Source organism: Somniosus microcephalus, unplaced genomic scaffold (genome assembly GCF_052327205.1).
Source record: "Somniosus microcephalus isolate GS21.2 unplaced genomic scaffold, FLI_Smic_1.0 unresolved_chr5, whole genome shotgun sequence".
Classification (NCBI taxonomy): domain Eukaryota; kingdom Metazoa; phylum Chordata; class Chondrichthyes; order Squaliformes; family Somniosidae; genus Somniosus; species Somniosus microcephalus.
The window spans coordinates 27,141,406-27,165,989 of NW_028225183.1; the positions used below are offsets into that span (position 1 = coordinate 27,141,406).

Sequence of the window (24,584 nt, forward strand, 5' to 3'; positions counted from 1 at the left end):
TTAGTCCATTAAGGTGGATTTGGGGTTAGTGCGTGAAGCTGGATTTGAGGTTCGCACGGGAAAGTGGATTCGGTGTTAGGGCAGGAATGTGGATTTGGGGTTATTGCGGGAAGTTGGATTTGGTGTTAATGCGGGAAGGTTGATTTGGGATAAGTGCGGGAAGGTGGATTTGGAGTTAGTGCGGGAAGGTGGATTTGGGGTAACTTTGGGAAGGTGGATTTGTGGTTAATGCGGGAAGGTTAATTTGCGGTTAGTGTGGGAAGGTGGATTTGGGGTTAGTGCGGGAATGTGGATTTGTGTTTAGTGCGGGAAAGTGGATTTGGATCTAGTGCGGGAAGATGGATTTGTGGTTATGGCAGGATGGTGGATTTGCGGTTTGAGTGTGAAAGTGGATTTGGGGATAGGGCGGGATGGTGGATTTGGGGAGAATGCGGGATGATGGATTTGGGGATAGTGCAGATGGTGGATTGGCGTTAGTGCATGAAGGTGGATTTGGGGTTAGTGCAGGAAGGTGGATTTGGGGTTGGTGCGGGAAGGTGGATTTGGAGTTTGTGTGGGAAGGTGGATTTGGGGTTAATGCGGGAAGGTGGATTTGGGTTTAGTGTGGGATGGTGGACTTGGAGTTAGTGCGGGAAAGTGGATTTGGGGTTATTGTGTGAAGGTGGATTTGTGGTTAATGCGGGAAGGTGGACCTGGGGTTAGTGCGGGAAGGTGGATTGGTGGATAGTGCGGGACGGTTGATTTGGGGTTACTGCAGGAATGCGGATTTGGTGTTAGTGTGGGAAGGTGGATTTTTGCTTAGAGCAGGAAGGTGGATTTGGGGTTGGTGCGGTAAGGTGAACTTGGGGTAAATGGGGGAAGGTGGATTTGGGGATAGTGCGGGAAGGTGCATTTGGGGTTACAGCAGCAAGGTTGATTTGGTGTTCATGTGGGAAGGTGGATTTGGGGTTACTGCGGGAAGGTGGATTTGGCGATAATGCAGGAATGTGGATTTGGAGTTAGTGCGAGAAGGTGGATTTTGGGTTATTGCTGGAAGGTGGATTTGGGGTTAGCGCAGGAAGGTGGATTTGGGTTTACTGCTGGGAGGTGGATTTGGGGTTAGTGCTGGAAGGTGGATTTGGTATTTGGTGTTTGTGCTGGAAGGTGGGTTTGGAGTCAGTGCGGGAATGTGGATTTGGGGTTATTGCAGGAAAGTGGATTTTGGGTTGGGGCAGGAAGATTGATTTGGGGTTAGTGCGGGAAGGCAGATTTGCGGTTAGTGCGGGAAGGTGGATTTGGTGTTCGTGCCAGGAGGTAGATTTGGGGATAGTGTTGTATGGTTGATTTTGGGATAGTGCGAGAAGGTGGATTTGGGTTTAGTACGGGAAAGTGGATTTGGGTTTATTGCGGGAAGATGGATTTGGGGTTATGGCAGGAAGGTGGATTTGGGGTTAGTGCATTAAGGTGGATTTGGGGTTAGTGCAGGAAGGTGGATTTGGGGTTAGTGCAGGAAGGTGGATTTGGGGTTATGCAGGAAGCTTGATTTGGGGTTAGTGCAGGAAGGAGGATTTGGGGTTAGTGTGGAAAGGTGGATTTGGGTCAGTGTGGGAATGTGGATTTGGGGTTAGTGCGGGAAGATGGATTTGTGGTTAGTGCGGGATGGTGGATTGGGGGTTGGTGCGGGAATGTAGATTTGGGTTTAGTGCGGCAAGGTGGATTTGGGGTTAATGCGGGAAGGTGATTTGGGGTTAGTGCGGGAATGTGGATTTCAGGTTATTGTGGGAAGCTGCATTTGGGGTTAATGCGGGAAGGTGGATTTGTGCTTTGTGCGGGAAGGTGGATTTGGGGATAGTGCGGGAAGGTGGGTTTGGGTTAGTGCAGAAATGTGAATTTGGGGTTAGTGCGGGAAGGTGGATTTGGGGTTAGTGCGGGAAGGTGGATTTGTGGTTAGTGCAGGAATGTGGATTGGGGTTAGTGCGGGAATGTGGATTTGGGGTTAGTGTGGTAAGCTTCATTTGGGGTTAGTGCAGGAAGTTGGATTTTGGGTTAGTGCCTGAAGGTGGATTTGGGGTTATTGTGGGAAGGTGGGTTTGGGGATTGTGTTGGAAGGTAGATTTGGGGTTTGTGTGTGAAAGTGGATTGGGGGTTATTGGAGGAAGGTGGATTTGGGGATAGTGCGGGAAGCTGGATCTGGGGATACGGCGGGATGTTGGATTTTGGGTTAGTGTGGGAATGTGGATTTGGGGTTTGTGCAGGAAGTTGGATCTGGGGATAGTGCGTTAAGATGGATTTGTGTTTAGTGCGGGAGGGTGGATTTGGGGATAGTGCGGTAAGGTGGATTTGGTGGATTGCGCGGGAAGGTGGATTTAGTGTTATTGTGGGAATGTGAATTTGGGGATAGTGCGGGAATGTGGATTTGGTATTAATGCGAGAAGGTAGATTTGGGGATAGTGCGGGGTGGTGGATTTGGGGTGTGCTCAGTAAGGTGGATTTGGGGATAGTGCGGGAAGGTGGATCAGGGGTTAATGCGGGAATTTGGATTTGGGGATAGTGCGGGAAAGTGGATTTGGGGTTAATGCGGGAAGGTGGATTTGGAGTTAGTTCGGGAAGGTGGATTTGGGATTAGTTTGGGAAGGTGGATTTGGAGTTAGTGCAGGAAGGTGGATTTGGCGTTAGTGCGGGAAGGTGGACTTGGGGTTTAGTGCGGGAAAGTGCATTTGGGGATAGTGCAGGAAGGTGGATTTGGGGTTAGTGCGGGAAGGTGGTCTTGGGGTTAGTGCGGGAAGGTGGATTTGAGGTTATTGCGGGAAGGTGGATTTGTGGTTAGTGCGAGATGTTTGATTTGGGTTTAGTGTGGGAAGGTTGATTTGGGCTAGTGCTGGAAGGTGGATTTGGGGTTAATGCGGGAAGGTGGTTTGGGGTTTAGTCCTGGAAGGTAGATTCGGTGTTAGTGCGGGAAGATGGATTTGGGTATCGTGCTGGAAGTTGGATTTGGGGTTACTGCAGGTATGTTGATTTGGGAATAGTGCGGGAAGGTGGATTTGGGGTTAATGCGGGAAGGAAGATTTGGGGTTAGTGCGGGAAGTTTGATTTAGGGTTAGTGCGGGAAGATCGATTTGGGGTTAGTGCGGGAACATGGATTTGTGGATAGTGTGGTATGGTGGTTTATTGGGATAGTGCGAGAAGGTAGAGTTGGGGATAGTGCAGGAATGTGGATTTGCGTAAAGTGCAGGAAAGTGGATTTGGGTTTAAGATGGGAAGATGGATTTGGGATTATGGCAGGAAGGTGGATTGGGGTTTGTGTGTGACAGTGGATTTGGGGATAGTGCGGGAAGGTGGATTTGGGGAGAATGCAGGAAGTTGAATTAGGGGATGGTGCAGATGGTGGATTGACTTTAGTGCATGAAGGTGGTTTTGGGGTTAGTGCAGGAAGTTGGATTTGGGATTACTCTGGGAAGGTGGATTTGTGGTTAATGCGGGAAGGTGGATTTGTGGTTAGTGCGGGAAGGTGGATTTGGGTTTAGTGTGGGAAGGTGGATTTGTGGATAGTGCGGTAAGGTGGATTTGGGGTTAATGCTGGAAGGTGGATTCGGAGTTAGTGCAGGAAGTTGGATTTGGGGTTTAGTGCGGGAAGTTGGATTTGGGGATAGTGCAGGAAGTTGGATTTGGGGTTAGTGCGGGATGGTGGATTTGGGGTTAGTGCCGGAAGGAGGATCTGGGGTTAGAGCAGGAAGGCGGATTTGGGGATAGTGCAGGCAGGTGGATTTGAGGTTAGAGCAGGAATGTTGATTTGGAGTTAGTGTGGGAAGGTGGATTTGGGGTTACTGTGGGGAGGTGGATTTGAGTTTGTGCGGGAATGTGGATTTGGGAATGATGCGGGAAGGTAGATTTGTGCTTAGTGTGGGAAGGTGGATTTGGAGAGAGTGCGGGAAGGTGGATTTGGGTTCGTGCGGTAATGTGGATTTGGGAATGGTGCGTGAAGATATATTTGGGGTTAATGCGGGAAGGTGCATTTGGGGTTAGTACGGGAAGATAGATTTAGGGTTAGTGCGGGAAGATGGATTTGTGGTTAGTGCGGGAAGGTGGATTTGTGGATAGTGCGGTATGGTGGATATTGGGATAATGCGAGAAGGTGGATTTGGGGTTAGTGCGGGAATGTGGATTTGGGTTTAATGTGAGAAAGTGGATTGGGCTTCAGTGCGGGAAGATCGATTTCGGGTTATGGCAGGAATGTGGATTTGGGGTTAGTGTGTGAATGTGGATTTGGGGATAGTGCGGGAAGGTGGATTTGGGGAGAATGCGGGAAGATGGATTTGGGGATAGTGCAGATGGTGGATTGGCTTTAGTGCAAGAAGGTGGATTTGGGGTTAGTCCAGGAAGGTGGATTTTTGGGTAAGTGCGGGAAGGTGGATTTTTTGGAGTTAGTGCAGGAACGTGGATTTGGTGTTTATGAGGGAAGGTGGATTTGTGGTTAGGGCGTGAAGGTGGACTTGAAGTTAGTGCGGGAAGGTGGATTTGGGGTTAGAGCACAAAGGTTGATTGGGGATAGTGCTGGAAGGTGGATTTGTGGTTAGTGCGGGAAGGTGGATTTGGGGTTAGATCTGGAAGGTGGATTTGGGGTTCGTGCGGGAAGGTGGATTTGGTGTTAGTGCGAGAAGGTGGATTTAGAGTTATTGCTGGAATGTGGATTTGTTGTTAGCGCAGGAAGTTGGATTTGTCGTTAGTGCTGGAAGGTGGATTTGTGGTTAGTGCTGGAATGGATTTGGGGTTATTGCAGGAAAGTGGATTTTGGGTTCATGGGGGAAGTTTGATTTGGGATTAGTGTGGGACGGCGGATTTGTGGTTAGTGCGGGAAGGTGGATTTGTGGTTAGTGCCAGAAGTTGGATTTGGGGATTTTGCGGGAAGTTCGATTGGGGTTAGTGCATTAAGGTGGATTTGGGGTTATTGCAGGAAGGTGGATTAGGGATGAATGCGTGAAGCTAAATTTTGGGTTAGCGTGGGAAGGTGGATTCGGGGTTAGGGCAGGAAGGTGGATTTGTGATTTGTGTGGGAAGCTGGATTTGGGTTTAGTGCGGGAAGGTGGATTTGGGGTTACGGCGTGAAGGTGGATTTTGGGTTACTGTGGGAAGGTGGATTTGGGATTATTGCGGCAATGTGGATTTGTGGTTGTGCGCAAAGTTTTATTTGGGGTTAGTGCGGTAAGGTTGATTTGGGGTTAGTGAGGGAAGGTGAATTTGGGATTAGTGCTGGAAGGTGGATTTGGGTTTAGTGCGGGAAGGTGGATTTGTGGTTAGTGCGGGAAGGTGGATTTGCGGTTCGTGCTGGAAGGTGGATTTGCGGTTATTGCGGGAAGGTGGATTTCGTTTTAGTGCAGGAAGTTGGATTTGGGTTTAGTGCAGGAATGTGGATTTGGGGATAGTGCGGGAAGGTGGATTTGGGGTTAGTGCCGGAAGGTGGATTTGGGGTTAGTGAGGGATAGTTAATTTGGGGATAGTGTGGGAAGGTTGATTTGGGGAGAGTGTGGGAAGGTTGATTTGGGGATAGTGCGGAAGGTTTATTGGCGTAAGCGCATGAAGGTGGATTTGGGGTTAGTGCAGGAAGGTGGATTTGGGGTTAGTGCGGGAAGGTGGATTTGGGGATAGTGCGGGAAGGTGGATTTGGGGTTTGTGTGGGAAGGTGGATTTGGAGATAATGCGGGAAGGTGGATTTGGGGTTAATGCGGGAAGGTGGATTTGGGGTTAGTGCGGGAAGGTGGATTTGGAGTTAGTGCGGGAAGGTGGATTTGTGGTTACTGTGGGTAGTTGGATTTGTGGTTAATGCGTGAAGGTGGATTTGCAGTTAGTGCGGGAAGGTGGATTTGGGGTTAGTGCGGGAAGGTTGATTTGTGGATAGTGTGGCAATGTGGATTTGGGGTTAATGCAGGAAGGTGGATTCGGTGTTAGTGTGGGAAGGTGGATTTGGGGTTTAGTGCGGGAAGGTGGATTTGGGGATAGTGCAGGTTGGTGGATTTGGGGTTAGTGCGGGAAGGTGGATTTTGGGTTATAGCAGGAAGGTGGATTTGGGGTTAGTGCGGGAAGGTGGATTTGGGGTAGAGCGGGAATGTGCATTTGGGGTTAGAGCAGGAAGGTTGATTTGGAGTTAGTGCGGGAAGGTGGATTTGCAGTTAGTGCGGGAAGGTGGATTTGGGGTTAGTGCGGGAAGGTTGATTTGTGGATAGTGTGGCAATGTGGATTTGGGGTTAATGCAGGAATGTGGATTCGGTGTTAGTGTGGGAAGGTGGATTTGGGGTTTAGTGCGGGAAGGTGGATTTGGGGATAGTGCAGGTTGGTGGATTTGGGGTTAGTGCGGGAAGGTGGATTTTGGGTTATAGCAGGAAGGTGGATTTGGGGTTAGTGCGGGAAGGTGGATTTGGTGTAGAGCGGGAATGTGCATTTGGGGTTAGAGCAGGAAGGTTGATTTGGAGTTAGTGCGGGAAGGTGGATTTGGGGTTGCTGCAGGAAGGTGGATTTGGGGATAATGCGGGAAGGTGGATTTGGGGTTAATGTGAGAAGTTTGATTTGGGTTTAGTGCGGGAAAGCTGATTTGGGGTTCGTGCTAGAAGGTGGATTTGGGGTTATTGCGGGAAGGTGGATTTGTTGTTAGTGCTGGAATTTGGAATTGGTTTTAGTGCAGGAAGTTGGATTTGGGGTTAGTGCGGGAATGTGGATTTTGGAATAATGCGGGAAGGTGGATTTGGGATAGTGAGGAAATGTGGATTTGGGTTTAGTGCGGGAAAATGGGTTGTGGGTTATTGCGGGAATGTGGATTTGGGGTTATTGCGGTCGGTCAGTTACTGTGTGCTCAGTAAGGATGTGTGCAGTAGGTGAGTTACTGTTTGCTCAGTCAGGATGTTTGCTGTAGGTCAGTTGCTGTGTGTTCACTCAGAATGTGAGCAGTAGGTCAGATACGATGCGCCCAGTCAGGATGTGTGCAATCGGTCAGTTACTGTGTGCTTAGTCAAGACGTGTACATTAGGTCAGTTCATGTGTGCTCAGTCAGAATGTGAGCTCTACTTCAGTTACTGTGTGCTCCATCAGGTTTTGTTCATGTGGTCATTTCCTGGGGCTTCGGTCATGCTTTGGTAATTTGTGCAGTTTCTGGTGTTCTCATTCAGGATTTGTGCAGTATGCCAGTTTCCGTGTGCTCTGTCAGAATGTGAGCAGTAGGCCAATTACTGTGCACTCATTCAGGATGTGTGCATTAGGTCAGTTATTATGTGCTCTGTTAGAATGTGTGCAGTCGGTCAGTTAATGTGTGCTCCATCAAGATGTGAGCAGTAGGTCAGATATTGTGTGCTCAGTCAGGCTGTGAGCAGTAGGTCAGCTGCTGTGTGCTCAGTCAGGATGCATGCATTCGTTCAATTACTGTGCGCTCAGTTAGCGTGTGAACAGTTGGTCATTTACTTTGCACTCAGTTAGGATGTGCGCAGAAGGTCACTTACTGTGTGCTCAGTTAGGATGTGTGCAGTAGTTCATTTACTGTGTGCTCAGTCAGGATGTGCGCAGTAGGTCATTTGCTGTGCGCTCAGTCAGGATGTGTGCAGCAGGTCAGTTACTGTATGCTCAGTCAGGATGTGAGCAGTAGGTCATTTACTGTGCGCTCATTCAGGATGTGAGCAGTAGGTCAGTTGCTGTGTGCTCAGTAAAGATGTGAGCAGTAGGTCTTTTACTGTGCGCTCAGTCAGGATGTGAGCAGTGGGTCAGTTACTGCGCACTCAGTCAGGATGTGAGCAGTAGGTCTTTTACTGTGCGCTCAGTCAGGATGTGAGCAGTAGATCATTTACTGTGCGCTCAGTCAGGATGTGAGCAGTGGGTCAGTTACTGTGCGATCAGTCATTATGTGAGCAGTAGGTCAGTTACTGTGTGCTGATCAGGATGTGAGCAGTAGGTCAGTTACTGTGTGCTCATCAGGATGTGAGCAGTAGGTCAGTTACTGTGTGCTTATCAGGATGTGAGCAGTAGGTCAGGTACTGTGCGCTCAGTTAGGATGTGTGCAGTAGATCATTTACTGTGTGCTCAGTCAGGATGTATGCAATAGGTCAGTTACTGTGTGCTCAGTCAGGATGTGAGCAATAGGTCAGTTTCTGTGTGTTCAGCCAGGATGTGAGCAGTAGTTCAGGTACTGTGCGCTCAGTTAGGATGTGTGCAGTAGATCATTTACTGTGTGCTCAGTCAGGATGTATGCAATAGGTCAGTTACTGTGTGCTCAGTCAGGATGTGAGCAATAGGTCAGTTTCTGTGTGTTCAGCCAGGATGTGAGCAATAGTTCAGGTACTGTGTGCTCATCAGGATGTAAGCAGTAGGTCAGGTACTGTGCGCTCAATTAGGATGTGTGCAGTAGGTAATTTACTGTGTGCTCAGTCAGGATGTATGCAATAGGTCAGTTACTGTGTGCTCAGTCAGGATGTGAGCAATAGGTCAGTTTCTGTGTGTTCAGCCAGGATGTGAGCAATAGTTCAGGTACTGTGTGCTCATCAGGATGTAAGCAGTAGGTCAGGTACTGTGCGCTCAATTAGGATGTGTGCAGTAGGTAATTTACTGTGTGCTCAGTCAGGTTGTGAGCATTAGGTCCTTTCCTGTGCGCTCAGTCAGGATGTGAGCAGTAGCTCAGTTACTGTCTGCTCAGTCAGATTGTGTGCAATAGGTCAGTTACTGTTTGGTTATCAGGATGTGAGCAGTAGGTCAGGTGCTGTGCGTTCAGTCAGGATGTGAGCAGTAGGTCAGTTACTGTGCGCTCAGTCAGGATGTGAGCAGTAGGTCAGTTATTGTTTGGCCATCAGGATGTGAGCAGTAGGTCAGGTACTGTGCGTTCAGTCAGGATGTGAGCAGTAGGTCAGTTACTGTGCGATCAGTCAGGATGTGAGCAGTACAGTTCCACAGGGCCATGACCATTCCGAACCTAGATTCATGTCCAATTTCCTGCCCGCTCCCCGTAACCCTTAATTACCTTTACTTCTAGGAAACTATCTATTTCTGTTGTAAATTTATTTAATGATGTAGCTTCCACAGCTTTCTGGGGCATCAAATTCCACAAATCTACCACCATCTGAGTGAAGAAGTTTCTCCTCATCTCAGTTTTGAAAGAGCAGCCTCTTACTCCAAGATTATGCCCCCGAGTTCTAGTTTCACCCATCATTGGGAACATCCTCACCGCATCCACCCGATCAAGCCCCTTCACAATCTTACATGTTTCAATAAGATCGCCTCTCATTCTTCTGAACTCCAATGAGTAGAGTCCCAATCTACTCAACCTCGCCTCATATGACCACCCCCTCATCCCCGGGATTAACCGAGTGAACCTTCTTTGTACTGACTCGAGAGGAAGTATGTCTTATCTTAAGTATGGACACCAAAACTGTATGCAGTATTCCAGGTGCGGTCTCACCAATGCCTTGTATAACTGCAGCAATACCTCCCTGTTTTTATATTCTATCCCCCTAGCAATAAAAGCCAACATTCAATTGGCCTTCTTGATCACTTGCTGCACCTGCATACTAACTTTTTGAGTTTCGTGCACCAGGACTCCCAGATCCCTTTGTACTACAGTACTTTCCAGTTTCTTGCCATTAAGATAATAACTTGCTCTATGATTTTTCCTGCCAAAGTGCATAACCTCACACTTTCCAGTATTGTATTCCATCTGCCAAATCTCTGCCCACTTACTTAGCCTGTCTATGTCACTTTGCAGGTTTTTTATGTCCTCCTCACTCAGTACTTTCCCTCCCATCTTTGTATCATCTGCAAACTTTGATACGTTAAACTCGGTCCCCTCCTCCAAATCGTTAATATAGATTGTAAAGAGTTGAGGACACAGCACTGACCCCTGCGGAACACCACTAGTTACTGATTGCCAGTCTGAGAATGAACCCTTTATCCCAACTCTCTGCTTTCAGTCCTCCACCCAAGCCAGAATATTACCCCCAATCCCGTGATTTTTTATCTTGAGCAATAATCTTTTGTTTAGCACCTTGTCAAATTCCTTTTGGAAGTCTAAATAAACTACGTCCACTGGTTCTCCTTTATCCACCCTGTATGTTACTTCCTCAAAGAACTCAAGCAAATTTGTCAAACATGACTTCCCCTTCTTGAAACCATGCTGATTTTGTCCTATTAAATTATGTTTATCCAAATGTCCCGTTACTGTCTCCTTAATAATGGACTCTAACATTTTACCAACCACAGATATTAGGCTAACAGGTCTATAGTTTCCAGCTTTCTGCCTACTACCCTTTTTAAATAAGGGAGTTACATTAGCAGTTTTCCGATCTGCCGGGACCTTTGCTGAGTCCAGGGAGTTTTGGAAAATTATTACCAATGCATCCACAATCCCTACCGCCACTTCCATCAAGACCCTAGGATGTAAGCCATCAGGTCCAGGGGATTTCTCCGGCTTGAGTCCCATTATTTTAGCAAGTACCACTTCCTTAGTGATTTTAATCGTATGTAGCTCCTCTCCCCCTCGAGCCCCCTGTTTGTCCAGTGTTGGGATATTTTTTGTATCCTCTACCGTAAAGACTGATACAAAATATTTGTACAACGTTTTTGCCATCTCCATGTTTCCCACCATTAATTTCCCGGTCTCATCCTCTAAGGGACCAAAATTTACTTTAGCCACACTGTTTCTTTTAATATAACTATAGAAACTTTTGTTATCTGTTTTTATATTTTTTGCTAATTTACTTTCATAATCTATTTTCCCTTTCTTAATCAATCTTTTAGTTATTTTTTGCTGCCTTTTAAAGACTTCACAATCTTCTATCCTCCAACTAGATTTGGCTACCTTATATGCCCTTGTTTTTAGTCGGATACTGTCCTTAATTACTTTACTTAGCCACAGATGGCGATCTTTTCTTTTACACCCTGTTTTCCTCAGTGGAATATATTTTTTTTGCAAGTTGTAAAATAACTCCTTAAATGTACACCACTGATCATGTACCGTCTTACCCTCTAATCTATTTTCCCGGTCCACTCTAATCAATTCCGCTCTCATACCTTCATAGTCTCCTTTATTCAAGCTCAGCACGCTTGTTTGAGATCCAACCTTCTCACCCTCTACTTGAATATGGAATTCAACCATGTTATGGTCACTCATTCCAAGGGGTCCTTTACTAGGACATTTTTAATTAATCATGTCTCTTTACACAGGACCAAATCTTGGTCAGTTGAACAGTTTCTGGGATATCGGTCAGATTGTTTTCTTGTGGAGAGTTTCTACGATTTCAGTCAGACTGTGGTTATTTTGTTTAGTTTATTGGTGAACGATCAGGTAGTTGTCATTTGGTCAGTTACAGGGTGATTGGTTAGAATCTGCTCGTGCGGCCAGTTTCTGTTCAATTTTGTTGATGTGAAGTGGCCAGTTTTATTTAATTGATCGAGTTATTTAAGCTATACCTCAATGAGTTGTGGATGTCGCTGGGAAGACAATCCTTTATTGCCACTCCTCAATTGCCCTTGAGAAGGTGGTGGTGAGCTAACATCCTGGACTGCTGCAATCGGTGTTGTGAATGTACTCCCACAGTGCCGTTAGGCAGGGAGTAGCAGGATTTTGGCACAGCGGCAATGAGTCAATGGCGATATTTCCAAGTCAGGATGTTATGTGACTTGGATGGGAAATTGGAGGTGGTTCTCCCATGCGTCTGCTGCCATTGTATTCCAAGGTGGTAGAGGTTTTGGCTTGGGAGATGCAGTGGAAGAAGCCTTGACGAGTTGCTGCAGTGAAGCTTGTAGATAGTATGCATTTTTTATATTCATTCACTTCATTCAAATTCCCCAGCTGCCGTGGTGGAGATCTGAACTCATGTCTCCGGATCATTAGTCAGGCCTCGGGATTACCAATCCAGTATCATAACCAATAGCTACATTACCCCACAGCCAAATTGCAGCCACGTTGAATGATTAAGGTGGTGAATTGCATGCTTATCAATCAGGATCCTTTTAACTGGATGGTGTTGATCTGTATTGGTTTGAGGTGCTGCATTAATTTCATGTGCTACATTGGGTTGCGGTGCTGCATTAGTTTGAGCTTCTCCATTAGTTTGAGGTTCTCTATTAGTTTGAGGTTCTCTATTAGTTTGAGGTTCTCTATTAGTTTGAGGTTCTCTATTAGTTTGAGGTTCTCTATTAGTTTGAGCGGCTGTATTCGTTTGAGGGGCTGTATTCGTTTGAGGGGCTGTATTCGTTTGAGGGGCTGTATTCGTTTGAGGGGCTGTATTCGTTTGAGGGGCTGTATTAGTTTGAGGGACTTTATTAGTTTGAGGGGCTGTATTAGTTTGAGGGACTTTATTAGTTTGAGGGGCTGTATTAGTTTGAGGTGCTGTATTAGTTTGAGGGGCTGTATTAGTTTGAGGGGCTGTATTAGTTTGAGGTGCTGTATTGGTTTGAGGGGCTGTATTGGTTTGAGGGGCTGTATTATTTTGAGGGGTTTTATTAGTTTGAGGGGCTGTATTAGTTTGAGGGGCTGTATTCGTTTGAGGGGCTGTATTCGTTTGAGGGGCTGTATTCGTTTGAGGGGCTGTATTAGTTTGAGGGACTTTATTAGTTTGAGGGGCTGTATTAGTTTGAGGGACTTTATTAGTTTGAGGGGCTGTATTAGTTTGAGGTGCTGTATTAGTTTGAGGGGCTGTATTAGTTTGAGGGGCTGTATTAGTTTGAGGTGCTGTATTGGTTTGAGGGGCTGTATTGGTTTGAGGGGCTGTACTATTTTGAGGGGTTTTATTAGTTTGAGGGGCTGTATTAGTTTGAGGTGCTGTATTGGTTTGAGGGGCTGTATTGGTTTGAGGGGCTGTATTATTTTGAGGGGCTTTATTAGTTTGAGGGGCTGTATTAGTTTGAGGGTCTGTATTAGTTTGAGGGTCTGTATTAGTTTGAGGGTCTATATTAGTTTGAGATCCTGTATTAGTTTCAGAGGCTGTCTTAGTTTGTGGTGCTTTATTATATTAGCGTACTGTATTAGTTTGAGAGGCTGTAATAGCTTGAGGGGCTGTATTAGTTTGATGCGCTTTATTAGATATTTTATTTTTATTTGGTTTAATAGATTCATTAGCTTTAGCGTATATATTGGTTTGAGAGGTACTGGTCGTTTAGGACATGGGAAAATTAAGAGCGCAGCCCCAGCCCAGAGTGCTGCACTGAGAGGGCACTCTAGCATTTGCAGTTTGATTACTGAATGAGCACAACAGCATGAAGGACATCACAGAAACAATATGAGATATGAGATGCACTGAAGGTGTTTGAAACAACAAACCTAGTGCTGGGAGAACACAGCTTGCAATTTCCATTGGTTAATTAATATGATCAGAATTCTCAAGTCTTTGGGGTTTTCAATTTAAAACTTAGCGCTAAATATATTCCATTATAACAGGGAATTAACTTGGCTGTCGTAACTTGTTTGTTCAACCTTTTAACAATGTTGCAACCTCAATCTCCCCGTGGAGATCGCGCAGTGTATAAATGAAAGGCTGTGGGATTCGGCTCAGAGTATAATTCAGAGAGATTGCCTGCAGCACGGACACATCGCTTCACACAGAAAATGTATCACACATTTGAGAGTGTCCAGAAAATATATTACATGATCCTTGCCGTCATTGGAGTTCCTGGTAAGTGATAATAACCATTGAAGTAGTGTAAATCTGTATGTGAGCTGTTCTCTGCTTTAGCTCTCTGGCTGATAATGTTACATGCTCGTCTAGTGGACATAGTTTTACAGACGTGCGATCAGTGTTTGGTAATTTCGTTAAGTCTAGTGTCTTGACACAACCTGTTTAATGCCATTTCCTGAACTGAAAATATACCTGTTTGTAGCTCACAGGCTCTCTGAATGATCAAGTTATTCCCGTTAGTGGAACATGATGTACAGTTAAATCAGTCCTCATTCCGGGAAATGTCTCTGAGAAAAGGTGTTAGTGCAATGGTCTGTCACTGTAAAATTGTACTAAGTGTGGGTCACTAACCAGAGTGGAACACCTGACCCCAGTGACTATGTATTACTTGGAGTATCTCTCACTGTAGAATTTTACTGAGTGTGGGTCACTAACCAGAGTGGAACACCTGACCCCAGTGACTATGTATTACTTGGAGTATCTCTCACTGTAAAATTGTACTAAGTGTGGGTCACTAACCAGAGTGGAATACCTGACCCCAGTGACTATGTATTACTTGGAGTATCTCTCACTGTAGAATTTTACTGAGTGTGGGTCACTAACCAGAGTGGAACACCTGACCCCAGTGACTATGTATTACTTGGAGTACCTCTCACTGTAGACTTTTACTGAGTGTGGGTCACTAACCGGAGTGGAACACCTGACCCCAGTGAATATGTATTACTTGGAGTATCTCTCACTGTAGAATTTTACTGAGTGTGGGTCACTAACCAGAGTGGAAGAATTCAGTTCGACTTTGTAATCACTATTTTAGGTGACTGATTTCTCCCCTCCATTTGTTTTATGAAGTGCAGCTCGGAACAGAGTGTAGAGCTGCGAGTTTGGTGAGAGAGGGAGTTCGGGGAGGGAGCTGTTACTTTCTTTTTCTATCTTTGTCAGCTTCCAGGAGAGCAGGAGTTACAAAGCTTTACAAGAGGGTACGGAGAACCAGCGGACGTTCGGCTCAGTGGCACCACCCCGCTCCCGCTCCCCTCATTTGGAGAAAAATAAAAGGTGACATCACAGCAAAAAGGTTAAGGGATTGGTTGGTGAGTATTTTGCTCACTGCCCTTATCATTTAAAGCCAAGAACATTTATTAGTAATTGTGAGGTTTCAATAGTACTAATTTGTATCAGTAACAAATCTTATTAAAAGTAGTATCGTTTATTAATTAATAAAAATAAAGTAATTAAACCTCTATAATTAATGCAGGGCAGGTGATGTGTGGCGACTGCAGTACGTGGGAGCTACTGGATGCGTGATCCAGGATGAGCACATCTGCGGTAAGTGTCTGCGGCTCGAGGAGCTTCGGCTCAGAGTTGATGAGCTGGAGGCCGAGCTGCAGAAACTGCGATGCATCAGGGAGGGGGAAAGTTATCTGGCCACTTTATTCCAGGAGGCAGTCACACCCCTTAGGATAGTGTCTTCTGATTTGGTCAGTGGTCCAGGGCATGAGTATGTGACTGCGAGTGAGGCAGGTATGGGGATCCAGGACGTGGAGGAGCCTCAGCCTTTGCAATTGTCCAACAGGTTTGAGCTTCTTGCGAAAAGTATGGATGAAAGTGGTGGCTGCAGGATGGATGAGCAAACTGACCATGGCACCGAGATACAGGAAGCCGTTCAAGCGGGGGTAGTTAATAGGAATGTAGCAGTAATTTGGGACAGCATAGTCAGGGAATAAAAACAGTTCGCTGTGGCCAAGAGTGAGATTACAGACAGCTGTGTTGCCTGCCCGGTGACAGGGTTCGGGACATCTGCTCTGGGCTGGACAGGAACTTGCAGGGTGAGGGGGAGGAGCCAGTGGTCGTGGTCAATGTAGGTGCCAACGATATAGGTAGTACTAGGAAAGAGGTTCTGCTGAGAGAGTATGAGCAGCTAGGGGTTAAGCTAAAAAGCAGAACATCAAGGGTAACAATATCTGCATTATTCCCCGAGCCACGAGCAAATTGCCATAGCGCAAATAAAATAAGAGTGATGAATGCGTGGCTGAAAGCCTGGTGTGGGAGAAATTGGTTTCAATTCCTAGGGCACTGGCACCAGTAGTGGGGAAAGTAGGATATCTATATTTGGGTCGGTCATCACCTGCACTGTGCTTGGACCAGTGTTCTGGCGAGTCGTATAATTAGGGTAGTAGCGAGGGCTTTAAACTAAATATTGGGGGCATGGGATCAAATTAGGGAAGATGTTGTAATTTAAAGATTAGAGACAAGGCAATAGAAAAAGATATTAACGTGGAAAATGTTAAACAGACAGTGACAGAAATTATAGAGAGTACACAGCTAAGAGTAAATCAACAGATAAGGCTAGAGGTTACAAAAGTAATATAAAGACAAAACTAAAGGCACTGCATCTGAACGGAATTAGCATGCGAAACAAAGCAGATGAACTGAAAGCGCAAATAGAAATAAATAAATCTGATTTGATAGCCATTACAGAAACATGGCTGCAGGATTATGTAGATTGGGACCTGAATATTGAAGAGTACATGATATTTAGGAAGGCCAGGAAGGTGGTAAAAGTTGGAAGGGTGGATCTGTTAATTAATGTTGGTATTAGCACTATAGAGAGTGATGACTTAAGTTCAGGAAACCAGGATGTAGAAGCGGTTTGGGTAGAGATGAGAACTGATAAATGCAAGAAGTCACTTGTGGGATTGGTGTACCGGCCAGCTAACAGTAACCACATGGTAGGATGGAGTATAAAGGAAGAAATAATGGGAGCTTCTCAGAAGGGTTCAGCAATAATCAGGGGATTTTAAACTGCATATAGACTGGAAAAATCAGACGGGCAAAGTTGGCATCGATGAAGAGTTCTTGGAATGTTTTCTGGATAGTTTCTTACAAAATCACGTTCTGGAGCCAACCAGAGAGCAGGCTAAATTAGACCTGGTGTTCTGCAAGGAGATAGTATTAATCAATGACCTCATAGCGAAGGCGCCCCTAGGTAGCAGCGATCATAATATGATTGAATTTTACAATCAGTTTGACAGAGAGAAGAGTGGGTCCAAGACTTGTAATTTAAGCTTACATAAGGACATTTAAGAGTGCATGAAAGCAGAGCTAGTTAAAGTGAACTGGCAAATTAGGTTAAGGGATAGATCAATAGAGTTGTAGTGGCAGACAATTAAGGGGATGTTTCAAAATACACACAATATATGCAATCGAACGAGAAAGGAAAATATCAAGGGGAGGAACCACCATCCGTGGTTAACTAAAAATTTTAAGACAATATTAAACTTAAAGAAAAAGCTGAAACTTGCGCAAAGATGGGTGGCAGGATTGGACAGAATGTAAAAAACTGCAAAGAATGACTAAAAGATTAATAAGGAGAGAAACATTAGTGTACGAGTGAAAGCCAGCTAGAAATATAAAAACAGATAGTAGAAGTTTTTATAGATATTTATAAAAGAAAAGATTTAACAAAGTTAGCATTGGTCCTATAAAAAGTGAGGCTGGGGAATTAATAATGGATAATAAGGAGATGGCTGTTGAATTGAACAGGTATTTTGCATCGGTCTCCACTATAGCGGATACAACTAAAATCCCAGAAATAGCTGAAATCAGGAAATGGAAGGGAGGGAGGAAATCAAGATAATTATAATCACCAGGGAAGTGGTACTGAGCAAATTGTTGGAGATGCGGTCTATCAAGTCCGCGGGCCTGATTGACTTCATCCTAGGGACTTAAAAGAAGTGGCTAGTGAGATAGTTGATGCGTTGCATTTAATTTTTTTAATTTCCCTAGATTCGGGGAAGGTTCCATTAGATTGGGAAATAGCGAATGTAACTTTATTCAAAATGGAAGGGAGACTGAAAGCAGGAAACTACAGGCCAGCTAGCTTACCATCTGTCATAGGAAAGATGTTAGAAACGATTATTAAAGGTGTTGTAGCAGGGCACTTCGAAAAGTTCAAAGTAATCAGGCATAGTCAACATGGTTTTGTGCAAGGGAAATCATGTTTAACAAATTTATTGGAGTTGTTTGAGGAAGTAACATGTGCTGTGGATAAAGGGGAAACTGTGGATGTACTGTCCTTAGATTTCCAGAAGGCATTTGTTAAGGTGCCACATCAAAGGTTATTGCAGAAAAGAAAAGCTCATATTGTAGGGGGTAACATATTGGCATGGATACAAGATTGGCTAGCTAACTGGAAACAGCGAGTAGGCATAAATGGGTCATTTTCTGATTGGCAAGATGTAACCAGTGGTGTGCCACAGGGATCAGTGCTGGGCTTCAACATTGTACATTTGTATAAATGACTTGGATGAAGGGACCGATCGTATTGTTGCTAAATTTGCGAATGCCACAAAGTTAGGTATGACGATACATTGTGAAGAGGACATTAGAAGGCCATAAAGGGATATAGATAGGATAAGTGAAAGGGCAAAGATCTGGCAAATGGAGCATAATGTGGGAAAATGTGAAGTTGTTCATTTTGGTGGCATAGTGGTTAGCACTGTTGCCTCACAGCGCCAGAGACCCGGGTTCGACTCCGGCCTCGGGTGACTGTCTGTGTGGAGTTTGCACATTCTCCCCGTGTTTGCGTGGGTTTTCTCCGGTTGCTCCGGTTTCCTCCCACAGTCCAAAGATGTGCGGGTTAGGATGATTGGCTATGATAAAAATTGACCCTTAGTGTTAGGGGGATTAAATACGTGGGGTTATTGGGATAGGGTGGGATATGTATTGGTGCAGGGGTTACGGGGATCGGGTAGGATATGTGTCGGTGCAGGCTCGATGGGCCGAAATGGCCTCTATCTGCACTGTGAGGTTTCTGTGATTCTGTGAATTGAATACAAAAGTAGGGAGGTTAAGCTACAGTTACACAGGGCATTGGTGAGGCCACACCTGGAGGACTGTGTACAGTATTGGTCTCCTTATTTAAGGAAGGATGTAAATGCGTTGGAAGCAGTTCAGAGAAGGTTTGCTAGACCAAAACCTGGAATGGGCGGGTTGTCTTATGAGAAAAGTTTGTGCAGTCTTCGCTTGTATCCGATGGAGTTCAGAAAAGTAAGAGGTGACTTGATTGAAACATATACGATCCTGAGGGGTCTGGACAGGGTGGATGTGGCGAGGGTGTTTCCTCTTCTGCGAGAATCTAGAACTAGGGGTCACTATTTAAAAATAAGGGGTCACCCATTTAAGATGGAAATTAGGAGAAATGTTTTCTCTCAAAGGGCGGTGGATGCAGAGTCTTTGAATATTTTAAGGCAGAGGTAGATAGATTCTCGGTTAGCAAGGGGGCGAAAGGTTATCGGGGGTGTGCGGGAATGTGGACTAATCGGATGAGCCATGATCTTATTTAATGGCGCAGCAGGCTCGAAGGGCCGAGTGGCCGACTCCTGCTCCTAAATCCTATGTTCGAAATTGATGGCGAAAGAGAATATTTTTGCTTTTGGGTAAAGATGTTTTAAAAATGCGTATGAAGTGAAATGCATTGATATTGAGCTGCAAGAACAGAAACAGGTTTAAATACTTTTCTTACACTAAGAGTAGTTACTGTAAGCACTTCAGTTGTTTTAGTGCTGAATATTCCCCTTCCCCCAACACGTTCCTGTAAGCCTGTGGGTCATGAGTGCTGAATTTCATTATCTGTCTACTAGTCAGGCTGAATATTAGGCTGTGGTTTTTGATTATTGCACTTCGGAAACTGATTAATGTTTGACAGATCAGTTCTTATCTATGATTCAGAGGGCTAGAAATTCATCATAGCCTAGGAATGGGCTGTAGCATTAGAAAAGTTGGAGAATTAGTGTCAGGCGCTAATGCTTTAGCGAGCATGCAACATTCATGCACAATGCTCAAATAAATGATTGGAAATCAATTTCAAGTTTTTAACCGCAAGCTCATTGGCGTTACACTCAAAGGGTGGACCAATATCAGTAGCACTCTAATCACAAGTCATGATTGCCGCAGGCTTTTTCTTGTTCTGGAAGGGAAGGATCATTGATGCTGCAGAACTTCATTCTCAGCATGGCTGGCTGTGCAGCTGCCTCAGCAAGCTTCAGCAGGTCAAGGAAAAGGAGTTGGAGGACTAAAGCAGCTGTAGTCATTGCAGATCCATGCCCCAGGGAGAGTGCCTGCAGATTCTGCGATTAAACATTGGAGGCATTGGTGTTCGCTGTGGAGAGATGGATGGCGGTGCACTACCCAGCAAGTGGCAGAAGGCCCTCGCCAGAAGCCTTCTGCACCATGGGTAGGGAAGTAGCGCAGCACGTCTTGGGCAGAACTGTCATCCCCTGGATCCGCACAAAGTGCAGGAAGAAATTTAGCGACTTCATTTGCGTGGACAGGGTGAGTGAATGCTTCTACAAATCTATGTACCGCCATCTGAACCAATCTTCACACTCCACGAAAAGCACCACACCCGCAGCACTCAACCACCAACAAAATCTATCTACCAACACTCACAGCCACATCTCACACCTTGCACACAAAGACACCTATACACCGATGGCAAGCACATCAGCCAATCACATTGTTCCACAATCACTCACACACTTTCCTTTCCTTTCCTTCCTTTCCAAGGTCTTTCAGAACAGGAGGGGGCAGTAGCGCGCATGCGGTGTCCAAGTCGACACCTAAGCACTGTCTGCGCTGGAGAAACGAGTGCTGCAGATTATTGGGCGCCAGGTGGTGGATGCCGTGGCCCCCGGCGACGTTGACCCCCTTGGGTACAACAACGGTATATTCTATCCTAATCCTTCTTCCAACATCCCTCTTCCCCCTCACGCCACAAGCCATTCACACATTCCCACTAATCAGACTGTATGCATGCATTTCTCCCCTTCTGTCCCCTCCCCTCACCTTAGCATGACTCTTGTGCCAGTAAGATTTAAAGTAATGAGCAAGCAGCTGAGCAGCCTGTCCCTGAGGGCACTATACAGAGCGAGGTGGAAGAAGAGGAGGAGGAAGAACACACCGAGTCATTGCCTCTCTCTCCCTTAGGCACCAGCTCAGACACTGGCACTACTCCTTCTTTACAGGCTAGTATAGTCGCCGGATCTGCAGAAGGGAAGGCACCGGTGACGAGTGGGCTGCAGCAAGGTAAGGGGGAAAGGGTAGCTCGGGGCCCATCTCCCAGGAGGGCGAGTTCGACTGGGAGTTCGGCTGCACAGGACTCAGATCAGGACCTCGATGGTGAGGCTGCTAGAAGAATGGTGAAGGGCATGCACAGGGAGATGATAGGTGCAATAGCAAGGTTGCCCGAAATCACATCGGCAATGATAAAGAGCATGGAGGAGTCCGCCCACAAACTTGCACAATGCTTTGCACACACCTTGTATCCCATCATTTCCAGTCTGCAAGGAATGGTAGATTCCCAGAGAGACCTTGAGTCCCAGACCCGAAGACGCCTGTGAATGGCAAGCTGGCAGCTTCCATTGCAGCACAGGCAGAAGTGACACAACGTTTAGTGCTGTAATGCAGTGTTTTCTTGGTGGTATCCAAACTCAGACAGGTGCCATGCAGTCTCAGCTCTGACAGCTGCCATCGTGGCTGAGTCTATCACTGTCGACCAGAGCTTTCACGATATCTCAGCAGGTCAACAATCTGTGTTCCAACAGATTTCTTGGGATGATGTGGTGCTGCCCCGGGAGAGTGTCAGTGCATCAGTGGAGCAGGAACCTGCTGTCTTCTCCAGAATCACAGCATTCCTGCTCCCACAAATGCCACTAAGCCTTTGCCTGTCATCCAGCCAGCCCAGGCAACTGCCGCCCGTGCTGAGGTGGTGCAGTCTCTAGCTGGCCCTTCCAGGCCCAGAGCTGGTTGAGTCGCTCTTCAAGACCATCTTAAGTATCCCGCAGGGAAACTCAGCAGCCTTCCACCAGTCCTGCTGCAGCCAGTAGGTCAAAACATCGTAGGAGCACTGGCGTGGGCAAATACACAGTAACGAGAAGCACCCAGCGACTGCACAGGCGTGAATAGTTAATTCATTTTTATTAAGTATGTGTTCACTGATTATTCATAAATTTATTCATTAACTTTTGATCCTTGAGTGGTGTCTCTCACTTCTTCTTTGCGCTGTGATATGGCCTGAAGTAAAGATGGTGATGTGGTGAGCAATGGAGATCTGTGGTATACTTCATTCGTATGTCAGTTATTTGAGTTGGTCATGGACCGCCCTTCTGGAAGACTGATAGAGTGGATGTCTCCTCCCTCTCTCCTGTTGCTCCTCCTCCTCGTCTACCTCCTCGTGGTCCTCATCCTCCTCTTCCTCCTCGAACTCCTTCTCAACATCCTCCTCACCCTCTTCCTCCTCCTGAGGTGCTCCCGTAATCCCAGGTGGCAAGGGCTGGGCTCCCAAGTTGTGGCGCATGCAGCAAACATCAGGAAATGTGACACCCGCTCCAGCAAATACTGGAGGGCTCCTCCCGATCGGTCAAGGCAGTGGAACTGTTGCATCAGCATGCAGATGGTCTGCTCGATAATGTTCCTGGTGGCAGCATGGCGCTCATTATATGACTGCTGGGCAGGGGCGTTGGGTCTGCAGAGGGGAGTCATGAACCAGATGGAGAGCAGGTAGCCCTTGTCTCTGACCAGCTAGCCGTGAGCTTGATGTGGTGGATGGAAGAGGGCGGGCACACCAGTCTTGGGCAGGATGAAGGCTGGTGCATATATCTGAGGTCCACCCACCATTCTCTGCCAGATTCCCTGGTCACTGGAACCTTCTCCTCTTTTACAGATTTTCCGTCCTTGCCTCCCCCTCTGTTATTCTGCTACAGCCATTTATTCCTGATCTGGTCCAATCTTTTATTTCTTTAATTGTCCTATCTCCCTTGACCAATTATCCATTTTATTCCTGGATCACTTCTGCCCTCCACCCGAGCATAGACCTCTCAATTGTTCTTTCCTCCCCTCCCCTACTTTTCTCTGGCTCTATCATTGCTTTAAAACTGTTAATATCTAATATGTTTCAGTTCTGATGAAAGATAGTCGAACTTAAATGTTAACACTGTTTCTCTCTCCACAGATGATGCCTGACTTGATGTGTGTCCACATCATTATCTGTATTTATCAGAGTTACAGCATTCTTAATATTGTGCTTTTGATATCGACCAGGCGGGTTCGGTAGGCAGGGTATAGTTTTGTCGTTGACTGCTTCCCTGCATGAAGTCAGCAGGATTGGCCAGCTTGGGTTTCAGTCGGGGGGGGAGGAATCTGGAGAAGATCGCAGGACCAAGTCCATGGCCCTGAGATGCTGGGTGGCCGATCCTGGGTTTTTTTCCGATCCCCCGGCCCCGGGGGGTGATGGCTGTCCAATCCCAGGGTGTGATCTGATCCCCGAACACGGGAAGGGTTCTGCAAATCCGGGGGCGGTCCAATCACGAGCCAGGATGGTAGTCCGATTTATCTGTTAAACTCGGAAGCAGGTGGTCTGGAGGCGGGCTGTGGTCGGATGGAGATTTAAACCTGATAATCTCTGACCCGACTAAAAAACAACCCGTTCTTGGTTATAAAATACGGCCCATATTCTCTGGGCCCAGATACGGAGAATGTTTGATCAGTAGTTTGCACTCTCTTTTCCCTGCTCTTTTTTTCAGTTAATTTAGTGGCGATTGTGATCCTGTCCCGGGGAAAGTGTGGGCTCTCCACCTGCACCACTCGCTATCTGGTGGCGATGGCAGCGGCAGATCTACTGGTCATCATCACTGAGGTCATACTGAACCAGATCAATTGGTATTATTTCCCAATGTGTTTCCTGGTCATCACTCCTGTGTGTAGTGTTCGCACTGTCCTGGTCGGTGCAGCCACAGACTGTTCTGTCTGGTTCACCGTCACTTTCACCTTCGATCGATTTGTGGCCATTTGTTGCCAGAATCTGAAAACAAAATATTGCACTGAGAAAACTGCGACTATGGTTCTGGCAACAACCTGCATTCTGCTCTGTTTAAAAAACGTTCCCTTCTACTTTATATTTAAACCAGGAGAGATAATCGACAATGTGCCATGGTACTGTTACGTAAAACCAAGCTATTATTCTGAGCCCGGTTGGGTCGAATATGACTGGCTTGACACAATTTTAACTCCATTGCTCCCATTCGCTTTCATTTTGTTGCTCAACGCTCTGACAGTCAGACACATTTTAGTGGCCAGTCGAGTCCGTAAGGTACTGAGGGGTGAGAGCAAGGGAGAGAATCGCAGTGACCCAGAGATGGAGAGCAGAAGGAAGTCTGTGATTTTACTCTTCACCATATCTGGCAGCTTCATACTTCTGTGGTCGGTATATGTAATATATTTCATATACTATTACATTAGAGGTGTAGATTCCAATTATCACAATGATTCTATATCTATCTTTAATGAAGTCGGATATATGCTGCAGAATTTAAGTTGCTGCACAAACACATTTATTTATGGGGTGACCCAGTCCAAGTTCAGAGAGCAGTTGAAGAGTGCGGGGAAATATCCGGTTGCCTCAATTATTCAATTAATTAAGAAGCAGAACAACTGAGCGCAGCCCAGATTCGGGTCCCAGTGTTTCCAGCCCATAAATCTAATACTTACCCCAGAATGCCATCAACTGTATTACATCAGGAATCGCTGGTGATCTGAAAATAGAACCATCGGCGGGGCAAGCACTTTTTTTTAGAACGCAGCAGCATTTCTGACTGAGAGTTCTCACCTTGTCTTTCGGGATAGGACCACTAGCTTTTTGCATATATAGTGCATCATTTCACTTGCAGTTTCCAGAGTAAGAGCAACGTCAATAGGAAGGCAGGCAGAGCTGAGCGGTAGTTCTGGTGCTTATATTAAAAGATTAAGCAGCACTGAAACCGGATATTCGGCCCAACTAGTCTGTGCTGCTTATTGTGCTCCTCACGAGATTCCTTCCATTGGGTCCACCTCATCTCAGCCTCTCAGCAAAAACATCTTACATTTATACAGCGTCTTTAACGGAGTAAAAGATCCCAAGGAGCTTCACAGGAGGTT

The 24,584-nt window shown here is 46.1% G+C and overlaps 1 protein-coding gene across 1 annotated transcript; it reads left to right on the forward strand.

Moving 5' to 3' along the window:
• Positions 1 to 13,461: 13,461 nt before the first annotated feature.
• On the forward strand, positions 13,462 to 24,282 carry LOC147087775 (putative G protein-coupled receptor 139). The gene is made up of 2 exons (XM_085977830.1): positions 13,462 to 13,613; positions 23,195 to 24,282. Exons 1-2 carry the CDS (start codon positions 13,547 to 13,549, stop codon positions 24,103 to 24,105), a joined length of 978 nt encoding a protein of 325 aa, XP_085833956.1. The 5' UTR covers positions 13,462 to 13,546; the 3' UTR covers positions 24,106 to 24,282.
• The last annotated feature ends 302 nt before the right edge of the window (positions 24,283 to 24,584 follow it).

What these genes read in the sequence shown, in the direction of transcription:
- LOC147087775 (XM_085977830.1), top strand. Translation starts at nt 13,547, where the DNA reads ATGTATCACACATTTGAGAGTGTCCAGAAAATATATTACATGATCCTT. An exon ending in TGCCGTCATTGGAGTTCCTG is followed by an intron (nt 13,614 to 23,194) that starts GTAAGTGATAAT and finishes TCTTTTTTTCAG; the next exon opens with TTAATTTAGTGGCGATTGTG.